Source organism: Rana temporaria, chromosome 4 (genome assembly GCF_905171775.1).
Source record: "Rana temporaria chromosome 4, aRanTem1.1, whole genome shotgun sequence".
In the NCBI taxonomy this organism is placed as follows: Eukaryota; Metazoa; Chordata; class Amphibia; order Anura; family Ranidae; genus Rana; species Rana temporaria.
This window is the reverse complement of record NC_053492.1, coordinates 182,933,136-182,952,839: the sequence shown is the minus strand read 5'-3', so window position 1 is coordinate 182,952,839 and position 19,704 is coordinate 182,933,136. Positions and strand designations below refer to the sequence as shown.

Here is a 19,704-nt window from a genome sequence, read left to right as displayed (position 1 = left end):
GCAGAGCCACATCAGTGTGAACTAAAGGAAAAAATCCCCCCCCCCTCTACTGCTTAAGAACCCCCCACCCACAAGCAAAACTCCCCACTGCAAAACACCACCCTCCCTCATATATCCCCATAATATTAACCCCCCTGTCTCTGATCACACCTCAAGGCAAAAATATCTCCCTCATTTCTAATGCTAAATAATATCTCCCTTCATTTAACAAACTTCCCACTCAGAACCAAATCCCTGCCAATAACCACCCCCTGTAAACTTCTCTACAAGAAACTTACAGGGGGGAGGGGGGTCCTTCTCCAAAACCAAACCCACCCCCTTTCCTTAACCTCCCCACCAAAAGAATCTCCCCCAGGCAGGAATTCTCACCCCCTCCTTCCTCAACATAGAAAGCCATGCTTCTCCACCTACCTGACCTCATCTTCAGAAATCGGCACGGCACAGAGGCAGGAAATGAAATCTTCTGCATCCCCGGTCTCCCTTCGGCTGTGTCAGAGCTGTGAAGTCTCTAGGAGATCCCTCGGCAGTGTGCTCTCATTGGCAGAGCGTGCCTGGAGCAGTGTGTGTGTAAGCAGCCACGGCTGCTAACGTGAACGACGTTCCTGCCGGGCCCCCCTGATCCTCACTCGGCTGCGGGCCCCATAGCGTCCGCGTGGGTCGCTATGGTGGTAGTTCCGCCACTGGTTGAAGGGCTTCCTAGATTGCCTTATCCTGGTCATTCCAAACTCCTTCCATTTATGGATAATGAAGGCCATTGGGACCTTCAATGCTGCAGAAATGTTTCTGTACCCTTCCCCAGATCTGTGCCTCCATACAATCCTATCTCGGAGGTCTACAGACAATACCTTGGACTTCAAGGCTTTGTTTGTGCTCTGACATGCACTGTTAACTGTGGGACCTTACATAGACAGGCATGTGCCTTTTAAAATCATATTCAATCAACTGAATTTACCACATGTGGACTCCAATCATTTGTAGAAACATCTCAAGGATGATCCGTAAAAACAGGATGCAACCCAAGCTCGATTTTGAGTGTCATGGTAAAGGCTGTTAATACTTATGTATATTTTCGACTTTTATTTTTAAAAAACTTTGCAAAGGATTTCAAAAAAGCTTCTATCACATTGTCATTATGGGGCATTGCTTGTAGAATTTAGAGGAAAATAAAAAATTTAAATTGATTTTGGAATAAGCCTGTAACATAAAAATGTGAAAAAAGTGAAGCGCTGTGAATACTTTCCAGATGCACTGTATGTCTTATTAACTGGGCCATTTGTACTGTACAAATGTAAACATTGCTCAAATGTAACATGTGTACAGAGCACATTTCTATGCAGGATTTTGCTGGTAGCAAGATTATGCATACGAGAGGCCCAATTATTTATACAGCTGTCCACAAGGCCTTGATGTAAACACTGGCCAATAATAATCCTGACTGAAAATTAGGGCTAAAGCTGTGAGAGACAATGGGCAATCATAACACAAAGGAAACATATCAAGCAGGGGGAGAAGTGTCATTTTAATCATATTCACATCCTGTATAGTTTTCGGCGTAAATTGATCTACACACTTTAATTAAGCAGTTTATACTGATTGTGTCCTTAGCTTTTGCTGGCGCCTCTTCTACACGCAAGGATGTTCGATTAATTCTGAACTTTGTTACACAACAACCGCAACAAATCCAGCACAGTTATCAATTATTTTATTAAACTGAGGTGCAAAAAAAAAAAAAAAAAAAAAGAAGCTTCCATGAAGATGAAAAAAACGACTAAACTAGTCTTGTTGAAGTCACAGAAATTGATATTAGTCAACCTCCATTTTTTTCAGTCTTACCACCACTTTGATCTTATATCACTGATATCATCTTCCCTGCTAACTGTCAAAATAAAAAAAAAAAAAACACAGCTCGGCCATATCACTCATTCACAGTGCTCTGTGAATGGAAAACTACAAGTCCCAACAGCCTTAGCAGTGGTCAGTCTGTAGTTCTCAATGAAAGGATTGCAGTTGCTCAAGTAATTGCGTTATTATATATCAGATCAAGAGTAACCGAGTCCCATTCAATAGCAAGATGATGGACACCACATTGGAAACATAATACACCTCTGAGGTAGCAGGGTAAGACCAGTGAAACTGCTTAGCTACGACCAGTGGACTTCATATGCAGCCATGGGGAAATTCTCTGATTGTAAATCTAATTACACCCAATCGAGGGGTGTGACAATAGGTGGGCTGGAATATTTATTATGCTCAGCATACATGACCTTAAAGGATAAGTTCACCTTTGGGAACATGGTACATGTTCCATCTGTCTTTTAGGGTGGCACTTGTAACATGTTCCACTCTTGCAGCCTCTCGCTGATCCCCCCTCATTGTGACAGAGGTTTGGGGATACATTTTTGTCCATGGTGCCCAATCGGGTTCATACCTAGGAAAATTAAATACGGAATCAAGTATATCACTCTGAACAAAATGTTGTCCTTTCTCCATTTTTGTTGTTTTTAAAGGTATGAACAGAACTCAGTTTACTATACTCATGAAGAAAAAGATAATATCCGATTAACTGCCATAAGTTCATGCACCTTAAATGAAAAAGCTGACTAATCTTTAAGAAATTGTGATAGGTTACCAAGAGCTGTAGCATATTTCATCTTGGGCCCACTGGGAATCATCTATTCAAGTGTTATAAAGTATTATATGTAATGGAAAAGGTGTGTGTTTTCATTTGTTTTCTAATTAAAGTAAACTGATAGTTGAAGGCCTGGTTCACACTGGTATGTTTTGACATGCGATTTGGCATGTCAAATCGCATGTCAAAATAGCAGTATTTGCCGGGAATTGCCGGCAATGGCACCGCTCTAATCGGTGCGGCGCTGCACCAATTTCAAAAAGTAGTTCCTGTACTACTTTTTGCGATTTCGGCCCGCGATTTACATTGACATCTGTGCAGAAACCTACACAGATTTCTCTATAATCTCAGCCGAAATCGGGACTGCCAGCAGGAACTTTGAGCAGCTGTAGTCTTAGCTCCCAGAAATGCTTGACCACGTCAATGATTTAGCCACCACCAGGGTAAAAACTAAATGTCTATACTTATATTCTAAGAACATGACCCAGACATTCAGGGGTTGATTTATTAAAACTTGAGTGTAAATTCTGGTGCAGTTGTGCATGGTAGCCAATCAGCTTCCAACTTCTGCTTGTTCAATGAAGTTTTGACAATAAAACCTGTAAGCTGATTGGTTTCTGTGCAGAGCTGCACCAGATTTTGCACGCTTCGGTTTTATTAAATCAACACCTTGGATTCTGTAAGATTGGTCTATAATTACTTTTGTGTTAAAGTTACCATATTTTCAAAACTAAATCAGTGGAAAAACCACACCCACAAAATCACACACATGTTTAACACATACTTAAACAATTGGTCATGGACTTTTAGAATAAGTCACTGAAGGTATTAAAAAAACAAAAAGCTCCCCTCTCCTATCTATGACCCCCTCTCTCTGTCTTTTGGCTTTCTTTCTGGTCTATCACTGTCCTGGTTTCTGCTATTGCCTCCTATGGAGGGGGGTTGCTGGAGAAGAGCCTCCCCTTCTGCGACAATTTTGGGGATAGGGCATTTTACGCAGTCTCTCTTTTTTGATACCATCCCCTATTTTCACTATGTCATAGGATAATTGTGAACATTATTGATCATTGGTAATTTTCACACATTTCTAGCCCCTGCGCGGGCGATCAATGAGCTTGTTTATGAATCTCTTGTTTATCTAAAAACTCAATAAACATATTGAAAACAGCAAAAAAACAAATGCTTTTGGCAACACAAGCAGAAAAATGATGTGGTGTGCATAGCGCAAAACAATGAATTGTGGGTGTGGTGTTCAGTTTCAACTACAAGGCCATAAACTTTATCTCCAGCTCATGTAGGGCTTACACTACCTGGTGTTCTATTTATCCCTTGCATCAATTCAGACAGCTTAACTCCATGAATAACTCACTGTTACGAGAGACAGACGATGAATCCTTTTGAATGTTCCGTTTAATGATGGATATTCATAGATAGAAAAACGTTGCAGTTGAAAGAAAGAAAGAAAGAAAGAAAGAAGTGTGGAGTGGAGGGGAATATAAGGAACTATGGTGAGAAATTTCAGCTAAATAGAAGGGAACAGAGCTTAACTGCTTGCCGACCAGCCATTATACGTCATCTCGCCGAGCAGCCAATAGGGGCGCGCCCCCCCCCCTCCCGCTCGCCCCTGATGGTCATGATCACCGCCGGGCACCCGCGATCGCTCGTTACAGAGCGAGAACCGGGAGCTGTGTGTGTAAATACACAGCTCCCGGTCCTGTCAGGGGGAGAAATGCCTGACTGGCTGTTCATACAATGTATGAACAGCGATCAGTCATTTCCCCTAGTCAGTCCACCCCCCCCTTCAGTTAGAACACACCCAGGGAACATACTTAACCCCTTCCCTGCCAGTGGCATTTTTATAGTAATCAATGCATTTTTATAGCACTGATCACTATACAAATGCCAATGGTCCCAAAAATATGTCAAAAGTGTCCGCCATAATGTCACAGTACTAATAAAAATCACTGATCGCCGCCATTACTAGTAAAACATTTTTTTTTATAAAAATGCCATAAAACTTTACCCTATTTTGTAAACGCTATAACTTTTGCGCAAACCAATCAATAAACGCTTATTGCGATTTTTTTTTTGTAGAAGAATACGTATCGGCCTAAACTGAGGGAAACATTTTATTTTTTTTTATATTTTTGGGGGATATTTATTATAGCAAAAAGTAAAAAATATTATTTTTTTTTCAAAATTGTCGCTCTATTTTTGTTTATAGCACAACAAATAAAAGAACACCAATTTTGTTTGGGAGCCACGTCGCACGACCACGCAATTGTCAGTTAAAGCGACGCAGTGCCGAATCGCAAAAAGTGGCCTGGTCTTTGACCAGCAATATGATCCAGGGCTGAAGTAGTTAAAGACACAGAGCAATAATAAATCACATAGTGTAACACAACATGTGGCAAATTTGCAGTGGGAGGGTCTTCAAGGGGTATGGGTAAATAAAACCTGAGTATCACACACAGACCGCAGAGGTCAGGAGTGCATTATGAAAAACAAATGGGTCAGGACTGAATGGTGTAATGCACAGGAGCTCAGGAGTGTGTAATGCGCAGGAGCACAGGGGTGTAAAAATGCATGGAGTGCAAGGGACACTGGACATCAGCACTGAAGCTTAAAGCGGAGGTTCACCGTTAGAGAGCACATTTTCCCCTTAGATTAATGCTTGTTTTGTCTAGGCCTCTAGGGGAATCGGCTATTGGTTTTAAAATATGATCCGTACTTACCCGTTTACGAGATGCATCCTCTCCGTCGCTTCCGGGTATGGGCTGCGGGAATGGGCGTTCCTTCTTGATTGACAGTCTTCCAAGAGGCTTCCGACGGTCGCATCCTTCGCGTCACGATTTTCCGAAAGAAGCCGAACGTCGGTGCGCAGACGTTCGGCTTCTTTCGGCTACGAGTGACGCGATGGATGCGACCGTCGGAAGCCTCTCGGAAGACTGTCAATCAAGAAGGAACGCCCACTCTCGAAGACCCATACCCGGAAGCGATGGAAGAAGCTGATGCATCTCGAAAACGGGTAAGTACGGATCATATTTTAAAACAAATAGCCGATTCCCCTAGACCAAACGAGCAGGAATCTAAGGGGAAAAGGGCAACAATTAAATAAATGGGTGAACTCCCGCTTTAACATCAGTGTCAAGACTTGGGGCACCCCGTCAAAAATGCGGGTACCTGGCACCAGCGATGTCTCTGCCATAAGGCAGTCAGAAATTACTCTAGGGATGCTTTTTTTCTGGGGACAGACCCCTCTAATCGGGGACTGTCCCCAGGAAACAGACTAATGGTACCCATACTTTGAGAAGCAGAAAATGGTTTCTAAAGATGCACTGCTGTATACTAATAAAGCATGTGAATGTATAATGGCACCAAAAAAATAAAAAATAAATATCCATTAGGTACATTGTAAAGGAGAATGTCTGGGCACATTTTCAGAAAAACCTATAATATTCTGTTAAGTACAAAAATAAGTTCTGACAGCACAGAGAACCTGTTGCCTATGCATAATGGAGAATCAGGTGCTCTACTTTCTAGTGTAATGTTTGTAATTTATTATTTTAATTTACCATACAATATTTACCACCCTATGCAAGAACAAAGACTATCCATGTCAATTCAGCTACCGTTTCATTATTCTGAAATTAGCCATAAATTTTAGCTTTCAAGAAAATGTGTGCTCTACCATCTCTCTTTGGTAGTAGCAGAAATCCAATGTTTTTTTTTTTTTAAATGATTCTCATGTGTTTAGGACAGCGCTCATCAAGGAAGATAACAATGTTTACTGTACGTCATATTCATTTCCATAGTTACTACAGAACACGTAGAAACGTTTTTCCTTTCACCTTGAATTTTTAATGTGAGCTTCAGTGATGACAGCGCTTGTAAATAAGGCTGAGGTCCTGGCTCTCTAGCTAGCCTGGTAAATCAAATGTTTACCAAAGATAAACGCAAGTGTGCACCATTTATGAAATGTGTAATTTGTGTGCTGTGTTCATTTTGCTAGGGTTTGATGTAAAGATCATAAAACTGTCAGTGAGCATCATATTATAACACACACACACACACACACACACACACACACACACACTCACACTTCTTTGTCTCCCAGACACAAGAACCACATCCTTACATTCCAAAATTACATAGAAGTTTACATAATTACTAATGTTCTGTTTTAAATTGCATTTATAAACGACCTAGAAAGAAATCATATGCAAGGCTATGGAGGCATTACAGGCAAAATCAAAGACGCTTTATTTTTTTTTAAAATTGTTTGGCAGTTAGGTACATATAATCTACCAATTTATCCAACACTACTCTCTCCAGCCAGTGTTGCTCTCCAAGGTTGTCTTCATGCAACCTTCACCCTAAGGCTGGCCATAGACGGTACAAATCTCGGCCGGTTCAGAAGGAGCTAAAAAAAATTGACAGGTATGAATAGGGCCTAAAGCCTAGTACACACAGCTCTGGTCAGAGCCCATGTACCAACAATCCAATGTTAGTACAGCAAGCGCCCCTGCTGTGCTATTGTGTTTAGAAAGGGGGAGGGCTCCCCACCAGAACACTCCAGTCGGCGCTCTCAGCTATTAGTTGAGAGTGCCGATCAAGAACCGGTTGGCTGCTGGTTTCCCAGCATGCTCAACCAGCTTTTGTCAGACTGGCTGCCATACACACGGGCCGAATGTCCGCCGCATTTATTGAACAGGCCGACGTTGCCCGACATTTGGCCTGTGTGCAATAGGCTTAAAAGGGTTGTAAAGGAAAAAAATGTTTTTCCCTAAATAGCTTCCTTTACCTTAGTGCAGTCCTTCTTCACTTAAACTCATCCTTCACTTTTGCTTTTAAATGTCCTAATTTCTTCTGAGAAATGCTCACTTCCTGTTCTTCTGTCTGTAACTCACCACCGTAATGCAAGGCTTTCTTCCTGGTGTGGAGAAAGCCTCTTGAGGGGGGAGGGGGCGAGCAGGGGTGTCAGGACGCCCACTAACACACACCCCATAACAGAAAATGAATGCAGCCACCAAATCTAAGGATTGGTAAGCTGCAATATATAAAGATCTTTTGTCTTTCGGTTTAGATACGCTTTAAACAATACGCTTTAAACAATACATTTATTCAATTCATTCTGGCCACCTACTTTTGCTTATAGAATGGTATAATTTTCAAATACATCCATTTTCATCAAGCTAGGTTGAAACGTGTCTATTTTAATAAAAATACCTATCTTGGGTAAAAACAATTTTTGTCATCAGATCAAAAACTTTTGGCAATCATTGGCAATAGCATAATTCCCTATTTCTCCTTGTCAGATACTAAATGTTAACACATAAAACATTCCTAACAGTTTGAACATTTTCTGACAAAAGAGAAATAGAAGTTTAAATTTACATGTGTCCAGATGATGGCGACTTCAAGCACATACAAAAAGGTGAATAGTAAAGCTATAGTATATTGTGGCAAGGATGAGGCTAGCTTGACATGACCATTGTCTATATATTTATCCATTATATTTGTTGGAGGGGCAGGATAGGTCTGAAAAAAAAAAAAAAAAAAAAAATGTAGAATGCCAAGCTTTCCTCTTACTGCTTTTGGGTCCTTCTATTCACATCCAACATGTGCAGGAAAACTACCCATGCAGCATAGAAATGACTGACCTATAGCATGTCCTATTCTGCTCTGTGGATGGTATTGTGGACAATCTTATGTGTATTTACAATCCAAGTCTTCTCAAATAATGACAAGAACCATAAACCCATACATTCTTTTTGCAAAGTTAAACTGAACACAGATTGCCTTACTAAGCTCTATAGACTGCTGCTTTTACTTATTATGCAAATTAATGTTTTTTTCACACTGCCCCCAGCAGAGCAGTAATGCTGCATCCATGAACATTCATAGTGTCCGTTTGATGCCTAAAGCTGGTTATATGCTGAACAAGATTTGGTCTGTTCAGCGTGTGGCCATCCCTGTGCAACACTGGATTGACTACTGTCAAAGAGACATGTTAAAAATCTCTCGATCTCCGGCTGCTGCCACTGATCAGTGTATTTTGACAGCAGTGGGTCATAGTCAGAATACAATGTCCCAACATGGGGATTTCTCAATCCACCTCCCTGGTGTGGAAGGAGGAATATATTAGGCGTTTCCTGCAGTCTATAAATAACCGTCTATAGCCAGCTTTAGGCTTGGCTGTATATGCTTAGTGTAGTTCACTGTCACTTTGCTTTATGCTGCATTTGTCTCAGGGTATCCAAAGCTTTATTAATGCTGCTAGAAGGGTTTATTAATTCACAGAGAATGAAGTTTCATCCCAGCCAGGTATTTTCCTCAAGGGGGATTCTTCTTGCTCACTTGTTTTGCACTGGAGCAATGAACATGTCAGCATTTATCGAACACTAAAGTGCAGCATTTGTGCAACCAGTAAAGTCACTCCAGCTCTGTTCCAACTTCACTTGAACAAATTAAAAAGCAGTAGGTGATAAAGCACACTGAAGAACACCCATGAGCACTTGACATGATTACAGACGACACAAATATTTTTAATATGGTTTATATTAACACTATGAAGTCGAGTTTACATTCAATTTATTGAAAACAGTTCTTTGTAAATACAAAAACAGTTTAAATCATTTAGGTAAACTTAATATAAATAACAAAAACATACCAATAAAAAAAAAGAAGCTAAAAATCATTTGCTGCACATTCCCGTTTGACTGGAGACCTTGTTGTTACGAGCAGCAGATAAACACCTTCAACCGTTTCCACTGTAGCAACCCAAAATATTCAACCCACTAAATATATTCCTAATGTGTATGTTGAGCTGTGGATTAAATCCCAACATAACTATAGAATTCTGGGCTGTAAATAAATTCTGAATGGATCATAGAAGACTTTGCAAGTTCTCTCACCACTGCACAGAAACTAGTCTGGTAACCCTGTATCATTGCTTCTAAAAGCTCAGACAATTTTCACATCCGATGTCTTCACAGCTTCAAGAATAAATACGCAGTTCCATTTTGTATAAAAATATATGTTTTTTTGGAAAACAGACCCGCTGTAATTCATAAAAGAACAATTTTACCTATGAGCAAAAAACGATCAAAATCGCAAAATGTATAAAATTGCACAGTTATCAACCAGTGCTTGACAAAGTGTATGTGTGTATGTGTGCATATTATATATATATATATATATATATATATATATATATATATATATATAAATAAAAGCAACAATGGCTTGGACAGAGGTGGCGTATCGCCAACATAAAATCTGTGCTGGATGTTAACGAACTAACCATCTCATCATGATTGAAAATCAATGAAATGCCCAGTCCTTTGAGTGTGCAATCTGTGGTACTGGTTAAATGAATGCTGAAGCACCAATTAGATTTTCTGTCTCTAAGAAAAAATTTAAAAAAAACTTTACTTAAAGCTTGATATTAGACCCCATCATATGCAAGAAGTTTTAAAACCAGCATACTGGACTTAAACCCTATTGATAGTTCAAAAATGGTTTCCATCAAAGTTGTTTAATAGTTCACTGTAGAGATAGAGGAACTTGCAGATTAGTGCTGAACATTCTTTTCCACAATATCCTGGCACCCAATTTACATTACATGTCCATTTGGGAAGAAACAAAAGCTTCTCAGTCCAACACAAGTAAATCCTCATGTCCCCATGAAGTTGAAAGCCTCCAAGGAAGAGATTTGCAAAGTTCTAAAGCAGCGTGAGACATGACCGAATTGAATGTTTAATGCAAAACAAAATGTTTGCCTCCAAACACAAAGCAATATTGTATCTTCAGTAATAAGTTATAGCATTTACCCCCACTGTAATAACACTGTACAAGACCCAGGGCCGGTGCAAGGATTTTTGCCAACTCAGGCAAAGGTGCATTTTGACGCCCCCCCCCATAAGGGTACAGTGCACATCAGGGCACAGGGCAGGGCACAGCACATCAGGGCACAGTGAACATCAGGGCATAGCACATCATAGTACAGCACACCAGGCCACATCAGGGTAAAGGGCACAGCACATCAGGGCACACGACATTGAGGCACAGCAGACTGGGGCACAGGACATCAGGGCACGGACATCAGGACACATGGCACATCAGGGCACTTGGCACACATCAGGGCATATTGGCACACATCAGGGCAGATTGGAGCACAGCCAGTATGCAGGAAGGATCTGTGATAAGTTCTCTCTCATGTCACGTTGCCCCGGCAGCCTCTAATCTCTTCTTGTCCATCCCAGATGATGTCACAAGCAAATAGGGATGGACGAGAAGAGAGGAGGGGCTGCCGGGGCAGCGTGAGATGAGAGAGAACTTATCACACACACTGCCAGTGTGGCTGCAGCACTCCCCTCCCTCCTCCTCTACACTTCACACACAGCAGGCATCTCCCGGTGTGTGTATCCGAGCTTAGTGTGAAAACTTTGGCCGCGCGGTGAGAAAAGTCCCGCCCTCCTCCTAGATCAGCTTGTGTGATAGACGCATTGTTCTGCCTATCACACAAGCTGATCTAGGAGGAGGGCAGGACTTTTCTCACAGCACGGCCAAAGTTAACACACTAAGTCCCAATACACAGCGGGAGATGCCTGCTGAATGTAATCCTGGGACTCACAGAGACGAGAGAGACACTGACACAGTGACACTGTCAATTTTCCACCCTGTTCCCTGGCGCAGCAAGGCGAGTGCCCATGTTGCCTTGTGCTAGCGCCGGCCCTGACAAGACCAAGATGCAATTCTAAAAATAAATAAAGAGACAAAACAGTGTTTTTTCTTTTGTCCTAACTGAACAGTGGCAGCCCGCCACCTCGGCTGCCAGACATTTTAGATACACTTATGTGCATATCTGGACAGGACTGTGATATGGGCAATGCACAAATAGCTGCCAGATAGATAAGATAAGAGAAGCAGGGATATTCTACAGCAGAAACTTCTGTATGCCATATGAAAATTAGGACTGGTTATATTTTAACAGCAACACATTTCCAAACTTCAAATGAACATTTGGTATTAAAAACACAACAAATGAATTAGGTACTATAGCTCTGTTAGCTTAATTCAGGTTAAAACACTGCCGGTGTTTAAAAATAAATTCTTTTTACTAGCTTTTCATACAAGATTAAGCAGAGAAAAAAAACTTTGTTCAGTCAGATGTTTTTGCAGATTTATACGACCATTGAAATTTGTCCACAACTATGTAGTATGAAGGTGTAATCAAAATAGCTGCTAGATGGCATCTGTTCACAGTTGTTGGCAATTCTGTTGATATAAAATACTGTAGCTGCTGACTTTTAATATTAGGACAATTACCTGTCTACAAATCCAGCCGTGTCCTCACCCCAGCTGTTTTTTTTTAGTCGGCTCTCGGGTACTGTCATCAGCATTCTTAAAACACAGCCGATTCCTTAGTGTGCGTGCACACTGTGCTTTGTGACTGGTCCAGAGGCGGGGGGAAGGAGGAGGGGCTGAACTTTCCACGCGTTTGCCACGCCAAACGCACCCGACAGTGGGAGCGGGTACCTGTCAAAACCGGGGGGGGGGGGGGGGGGACAAGAGGCGCTTTCCCTTTTGGGTGGAGCTCCACTAAATGCAAATGTTCTCTGAATAGACAAGGTTAAGACTGATGTTGCTGCTCTGCCTCACCACATCGACAAATCACAGAACGCCTTCCCCCCCCAAAAAAGCTGCCTTTGTGCAGTTTATTCTACAGTTTATTAAAGTGGGAATTTCAGCATGCAAATTCTTCACACAATGGTACTCAAAACTGCTTTTTTTATTAAAATAAAGGATGGGGGGTTGTATGTAGGATGGATAGACCTTAAAGTAGGCCATTAACAGTGCCAGTGGACATATCTCCTGCTGCAACCATTGTATTGAAACAACCTGCTCTGCCTGTCAAATTACCAGCGGGTATCCAATTGGATGCAGCTCCTTTCTGCCAACAATTTTTCACCTGACTGCTTCGATTTTTTAGTCGCGGTATATTGTGCATGGCCAGCCCAAGTCTGACAGCACTTACTTAACCTGGACCCTAGGCACAGTAGTTTTTTTTTCCCTCTGAAAAAAAAATAAATAATTGCAACAGTAACAAATTTTATATCGTATCCACGTGGAAGTTCATGGGAAAAAGTCTAAGGGCCCTTTCACACAGAGCGGATCAGTAATGATCCGCTCCGTGTGTCCGTACAGCTCAGCGGGGATCCTCCATAAAATCCCCGCTGAGCTGGCAGCTGACAGGGCGGTCCCCGCACACTATGCAGGGACCGCCCTGTGTTTCCTCCGCTCTCCCCTATGGGGGATCGGACGAACACGGACCGTATGTCCGTGTTCATCCGATCCGGCAGACGGAAGAAAAAGTAGGATTTCTTCAGTCTGCAAATGCGGATCTTTGCGGAGGCGGACAAATTCCGGGTGTCAGCAGATGTTCATCCGCTGACACCCGTAATCACATAGGGACCCATGTATGTCCCGTTTTCATCCGCAAACGGGCGGATGAAAATGCGGACATACGGTCCGTACGTGTGAAAGGGCCCTAATCCTGCAAGGCTACTTTCACACTGAGGCGCTTTACAGACGTTTAAAATTAGCACCTGCAAAGTGCCTCTTGTATCACTCCAGTGTGTGCTTTCACACTGGAGCTGTGCGCTTGTGGGACGTTAAAAAAAAAAGTCCTGCAAGCAGCATCTTTGGTGCGGTTTAGGAGCTGTGTATACCCCACTCCTAAAGCACCCCTGCCCAGTGAAATTAATGGGTACCGCTGCCGAAGCACCTGTATCAATCCCTTCTTCAGCAGCTAGCTGGGGTTAAAAGCGCCCGCTAGCTGACGAAAAGAGCACCCAAAACGACTGTAAAGCACCGCTGAAACTAGCGGCGCTTTACCGCCGATGCCCTCACTGTCCCAGTGTGAAACTGCCCAACACAAGAAATTACATCAGAGAAGATCGTGTCCTCCAATAGGATCATGGCAGGAGAAACTTTATCTTACCCTACTCTACTTGGAAGTAGTATTTTATTTTCCAGGATACTGCTATGTAAAGGTAGGGATGGGTTTTACCAAATAATATTAAGTAAAAAATAAACTTGCTATTAGATGCAGCACTTTGGTTTATTTGCTGGATAAATCATATGTAATTTAAGCCAAGGGTTTACTTGCACCCAAACATATTAAGAATCCCTTAGATCTCTGGCTTTGAAATTAACACTTAGACATGGATTTTATTTCCCATTAGTTGGGCCAACAATCATATCCTTAGTTTTAGGTAGCACAGCGCCGAATGTTTGTATTTATGCAACACACACAAACTTGTGCAAAAAAAAAAAGTAGGTGTTGCCTGTAGGAATCATATTCCAAATGTTCTTGTGCTAGTGCAAACTATGAATGTAAATTTGTATCCATTTAGTTGTCTTTGACCCAGTTTTCCTTTGAAAATAGTGCCCACAGAAAGAATGTTAGTTTAGCTATATAGTGATTTCACTTGCAGGTCTCTGATCCAGCACCAGAATTGGCCAACTAACCACAAATACTTATGCAGAACATTAGGACCATGCAGCAGAACATGGATATGTTCCATCATATTGAAACTTGCAAAGAAGCAGAATGTTAACCACCTTGCAGTAGGCGTGTCCCCAGAAGCCAGATGTTAAATCTTTCACTTTAGGATCAGTGGCTTGCTTCCACAAAGAAAAAAGATCATCAATGTGTCCATGAGATGTCATCATCCTGTTATAGATGCACTGGTGATAGGGCGCCTTACCTTCCCCTGAAAAGAACAAGTGATGTTGAGGAACAATCCCCATTTTATTGGCACAAATTCCCATGAAAACATCATCGATGTATAAGCTGGTATTTAATGTCTGTGATGCTTCATACACTTTGGCTGCCACATCCCGAGAAACGACATAGGCAGCCCCTGCAGTGTAATCAGGATAAGCAGTCCACGGATACATTTTATATGGGACATAATACTTGCTATTTTTGTTCCTTACTGGAGGCGATCCACGATGTACTCTACCAATCCAGAAATCTTGGACACCCATTAGATCCATATCTTTCAAGTATGAAATCAAATTGGGGGTATGAACAAAGATGTCATCATCTGCTGTCATAATAAACTTTGCATCGCGACAGTATGTATTCACCCATCCAAACTGCAGGAGTAACTTTAGAGTTAAATTGTGAAATGTGTCCAGGAACTCTTGCTGTATCAAGTCATGATAGACTTTGTTTTCCATTTCGAGCTGCTTCTGTTGCAGATTGCGTTTTATAGGGTCCTGATCTACTCCAAGAGCAAACATGACCTTGATGTTGGCAGCATACTGGGAACGTATGAAATCTTCATTGCCCCAGGTGGACCTGATTGCATCACGCCGTCTTCGGTTTTCTGGCGAGGTCTTTACAAACAGCAGGAGCAGCACATCCTCCTCCTGGCATTTGTCTTTATTACTAATCAAGTACTTGAAGTTCCTCGAGCTGTCAGATTTCTCTCGCACAACGGTCAAGCTACTATTCACAAAACCATAACGGTTTATAAAATATCGGTAGGAGTAAGATTTTATGTGGTTTACAAAATCATTGTCATCCTGAACCCACATCAGCATGAAAGACACCACAAAACAAGAGGCCATTACTTGAAGAAACTGGCATCTTCTTAACTTCCTGCTAGTAAGATACATTCTGGGGAGCTTGCACATTTAAACGTTTACACCAGATTCATATAGTTCTCAGAAAGTCAGCCTTATCTCCAACATAAAGGATCATTGTAAATGAAGACGTAAGTCACACATCCAAGAAACTTTTCCAAAAGCAAGGCCAACTCTTCAAATATAAAGTATCCATGCTATTTGATTCATAGACGACCACCTGAAATAGAGGAAAAAAAAAAAAGTTATGCCCATTTTTAGATCATGTAAACTATGCTTTGTTAAAGTAAATCCACCAATGTGTAGTCAGTAGCTAGCAATCACTGAATGCAGAGCATGTTCTCTTTCTAAATGCAAAAATTAACCTGAACTAGACTGACCTGTAAGAGATGACATGTTTTTTGCTGAAATTTAAAACTAAGAGTTGGTTTGTCAAAAGGTATGCAAATGGAGGCAGATGTCTAATGGAGGGTGCCAAAAAATAAAATAAACTCAAGTTGTAAAGTCCAAAGTTTTTTTTTTTTACTTAATGCATTCTATGCATTAAGATAATAAAAAATAAATAAAAAAAAACCTGTGTGCAGTAGCCCCCTTAATACTTACCTGAGCCCCATCTCTAGCCAGTGATTTTACAGCAGTGTCTCGGCTGCCTTGGACTCTCCCTCTCATTGGCTAAGACGGCAGTGCAGCGCCATTGGCTCCTGCTGCTGTCAAAGTCAGTGAGCCAAGGAGAGAGAGGCAGCAGGGCCGAAACGTGGCTCTGTGACCGCTTGTTGTGGGGGGACTTGGCAGGAGAGAGGGGCTAGGTGTGCCAGTAAAGGGCCCGAGAACAGGATCTGGGCTGCTCTGTGTAAAACCATTGCACAGAGCAGATAAGTATAACATGTAATTTTTAACCCAAGAAAATTAGACATTAGTATCACTTTGAGAAATGATAATGGTGTGAGGCCATTTTCAAATTGTATCTAAAAAATACTACCTTTATTTTTGTTTTAATAAATGGTGCCCAATAGGGAATTCGCCCCTTCTAGTTTTCCTGGTGACCACTACCACTAGAAAATTCAGAAGTGAATAGACTTGACAGCCACACAAAAGGCCAACTATGCTACTGCTTATTGTGAAGCAGTGGCTTAGGGCCCATTACTGCATTGCGGAAACACGCATTACATGCTTTGGTGCAATATATTCATTATGCATGGCTGATGAACGCGAGGTGCACTTCTACAATTGGTATTCATTTTTTGCACATTACAGAAACATAAAAACTTGCTTACTAAAACATGGAGGCATGATGTAAAACATACTGAAAAATAGATTTGGAGTGTGTATACACTACCAACAAATGCTTAAAGGGGTTGTAAAGGTATAGGTTTTTTCACCTTAATTTAATTTCCCCGTTTACTTACCTGACCCCTTTGAAAGTCCCGCGCTGGCTTCTCGGCTCATTCATTGGTTGATTGAAAGCAGCGCAGCCATTGGCTCGCACTGCTGTCAATCATATACAATGATGCAGCGCACCGGGGCCGAGTGATACAGTGAGCGGCTATAGCCGCCGGCTGTATCACGGGAGCACGCCCGCAAGAACTTACCACCATGCAAGAGAGCTCGCATGAAGGTGGAAAGTTCTTGCGGGGGGGGGGGGAGCCGAGACAGCCGCCGAGGGACCCCAGAAGACCAGGTTTGGGGCCCACTCTGTGCACAACGAGCTGCACAGTGGAAGTATAACATGTTTTATTTAAAAAAAAATAGGATTTTTTGTACTCACCGTAAAATCCTTCTCTGAGTCCATGGACGGACACAGCTCCTTAAATCTTGACACGTGGGTTATGTTCCCTGTTTACAGGAGAGGACTAGGCAGAAACATGTTAGATAAATACATGTTACATTAACAGAGTTGAACAGCCCCGCCCAGGGGGCGGTCCCTCCAGACATAACCCTCCTCACTGCAGCATGCAGCCTCGGTTCGTAACAAGCAGTACAAACCTAAAAAGGAGGGGTGGGTGCTGTGTCCGTCCATGGAAGGATTTTACTGCGAGTACAAAAAAATCCTATTTTCTCTTATCGTCCATGGACGGACACAGCTCCTTAAATCTTGACAAGTGGGACGTCCCCAAGCAGTGTCAAAAACGAGGGGTGGGAAATATATCAGTAAAACCAATTTTAACTTCACTCCAAAACAAGCAGAGCTCCTCAACGGAGGAGGTGCAACTTTAAACAACCAACGGCAAAAACTAGCGGCCGAAAAAAGCATCAAAAGATGCACTCACAGCAACCATATACAATTCTGCAAAAAGCGCGAACGGATGAGCAAGTCGCCGCCTCGCACACCTGTGAGACCGACGCATGATATCGGAAAAAAACCCAGGAAGCACCAAATTGCCCTGGTCGAAAGTGCCATGACCGGAAAGAGGGGCCCGCCCCTTAAGAGCATAGGCCTGTATGACGGCCTGCCTGATCCACCGAGAAATGGTGGTCGACGAGACTGCCAGGCCCTTTTGTGGACCAGACACCGACACAAAAGAGAGTCAGATCTCCAAAACGGAGCCGTAGCAGGCTGGTACACCAGCAAATCGCGTACCACGCCTAAAGTATGAAAGGAAACCTCCGTAGGATGCGCTGGCCGAGGATAAATGGATGGAAGAACAATGTCCTTATTCCGGCGAAACCACCTTCGGAAGAAGGGAAGGTCGCGGGCGCACCATCACCTAATCCTTATGGAGGATCAAGCATGGCGGCTTGCAAGACAAGACCGCCAACTCAGAAACCCCTCTAACAGAGGTAAAGGCCACTAAAGGGGCCACCTTCTGAGATAGTGTCAAGAGAAAATCTCTCCGATGTTTGCAAAAGGAAGGTTCCTGAAGAACCGAGAGCACCAGAGTCAAAACTCATGTGGAAAGAGATGGGTCAAGAGGGGAAAGTATATGTCAAACCCCCTGCACACAAAAAAGGGACCCACCAGGGAACGGGCCGCAAAAAGGCCACTGAAAAAACACAGCCAAGGCTAAAATCTGCCCCCAAACGGTGCTTTAAGCAATTTTTAGATCCACTCCAAGCTGTAAAAACAGTAGGACCCTGGACACCGAGTACGTCCATGGACGTCACTCCATCCCTTCGCACCAAGAGATGTAGGCCTGTCAGGTGCGACGGTAGATCCTCCGGAAGAAGACTACCGTGCCCTCAGCATTGTTGAGATGACCGAGTCAGACAGACCCCGGTCACATAAAGTCTGGCTTCCAATAGCCATGTTGAGCAAGTCAGTGACTGTACAACAGGAGGAAGTATGGGACCTCGAGACAGAGGGACCTCCTGCCCTGGCAACCGCCAGGGTACCTCCGCTACCAGGCACCCGATATCGGCGTATCAAGGACGCCGAGGTCAATCTGGAGCGATTAGAATCATCGGGATCTCCTCAGCCTCCACTCTGTGGAGCAGCCGAGGAAGCAACTACAATGGAGGAACGGCAAAAAGTCGCCGATACAGACCCCACAGGGCCACCAGCGCGACTTACGCGTCTGTACCAGATCACTAGACCTGGCCACTAACTTCGACACTCTTGCGGTGGAGACGAGCGGCCAGGAGATCCATGCCCTGTGAGGCTCACCTCCTGCAAGGGAGCCGAAACACCCCAAGCACAAAGACCAGTCGCCCTGGTCCAGCATCTGGCGACCCCAGTAGTCCGCCTGCCGGTATACCTGATGGTAGACCGAAGCCACGACCGTGGCGTTGTCCGGCTGAAATCAGATCGGACGACCTTGCAACCTCCTCGACCACGAGGAGAAGCATGGCCTGATCGCCTAAAATAGGACAATGAACGGTAGACAGCACATGGTATTCCCAGGCGGTCTCCCACCCAGGCACTAGCCAGGCCGGACCCTGGGTAGCTACCAAGACCAGAGAGCGGGCACATTCAGGGAGGTGTGGCTGTAGGTCCACGCAAGTCCAGCGACTCAGGGCCGACTGGACCCCCCAGGTTCACAACCTGTGAGCTGGCATCCGTCGTAAATACCGACCACTGGAAGGAAGTAACAACTTCCCGGACTGAAGAGTCAGGGATCTCCGTCACCAACTCAGAGAGTCTCTAACTAGGTGGCGCACCGGAATCTGATGATTTTAGAGACAAGAGATTTTTACCACCTGGACAGTATTTCCCCTGGAAAACCTGAGTGTGGAACTGGGCATACAGTACCGCCTTGAAGGAGGCTACCCACAGGCCCCGGACCAGCAGGCGCCCGGAGAGAAGACCAGTCTGCGGTGAAGGTATTGGCATCACGCAATCGAAGAGTCTGCAATTACGCCAGGGGAAGAAGGACCTTCGCCACGAGGAGTCCGGATCAACCCTAGATACTCCAACGCTGAGTCGGAACCTTGCAGGCCCAGGATTTGAACCCTGGGTCGCACACATGGAGGGCAGG

At 43.4% G+C, this 19,704-nt stretch overlaps 2 protein-coding genes across 5 annotated transcripts in view; one reads left to right on the top strand and one right to left on the bottom strand.

Moving 5' to 3' along the window:
• Positions 1–19,704, top strand: part of MCF2L2 (MCF.2 cell line derived transforming sequence-like 2) — a 366,799-nt gene that overhangs the window by 186,056 nt on the left and 161,039 nt on the right. The window lies entirely within an intron of this gene.
• B3GNT5 (UDP-GlcNAc:betaGal beta-1,3-N-acetylglucosaminyltransferase 5) overlaps positions 13,739–19,704 on the bottom strand; it is a 37,211-nt gene continuing 31,245 nt past the window's right edge. For both annotated transcript variants that reach the window (XM_040349453.1, XM_040349452.1), the window contains exon 2: positions 13,739–15,512. In XM_040349453.1, coding sequence (XP_040205387.1) covers positions 14,189–15,343 — 1,155 coding nt within the window. In that variant the 5' untranslated portion in view covers positions 15,344–15,512 and the 3' untranslated portion in view covers positions 13,739–14,188. The remainder of the gene's footprint in view (positions 15,513–19,704) is intronic.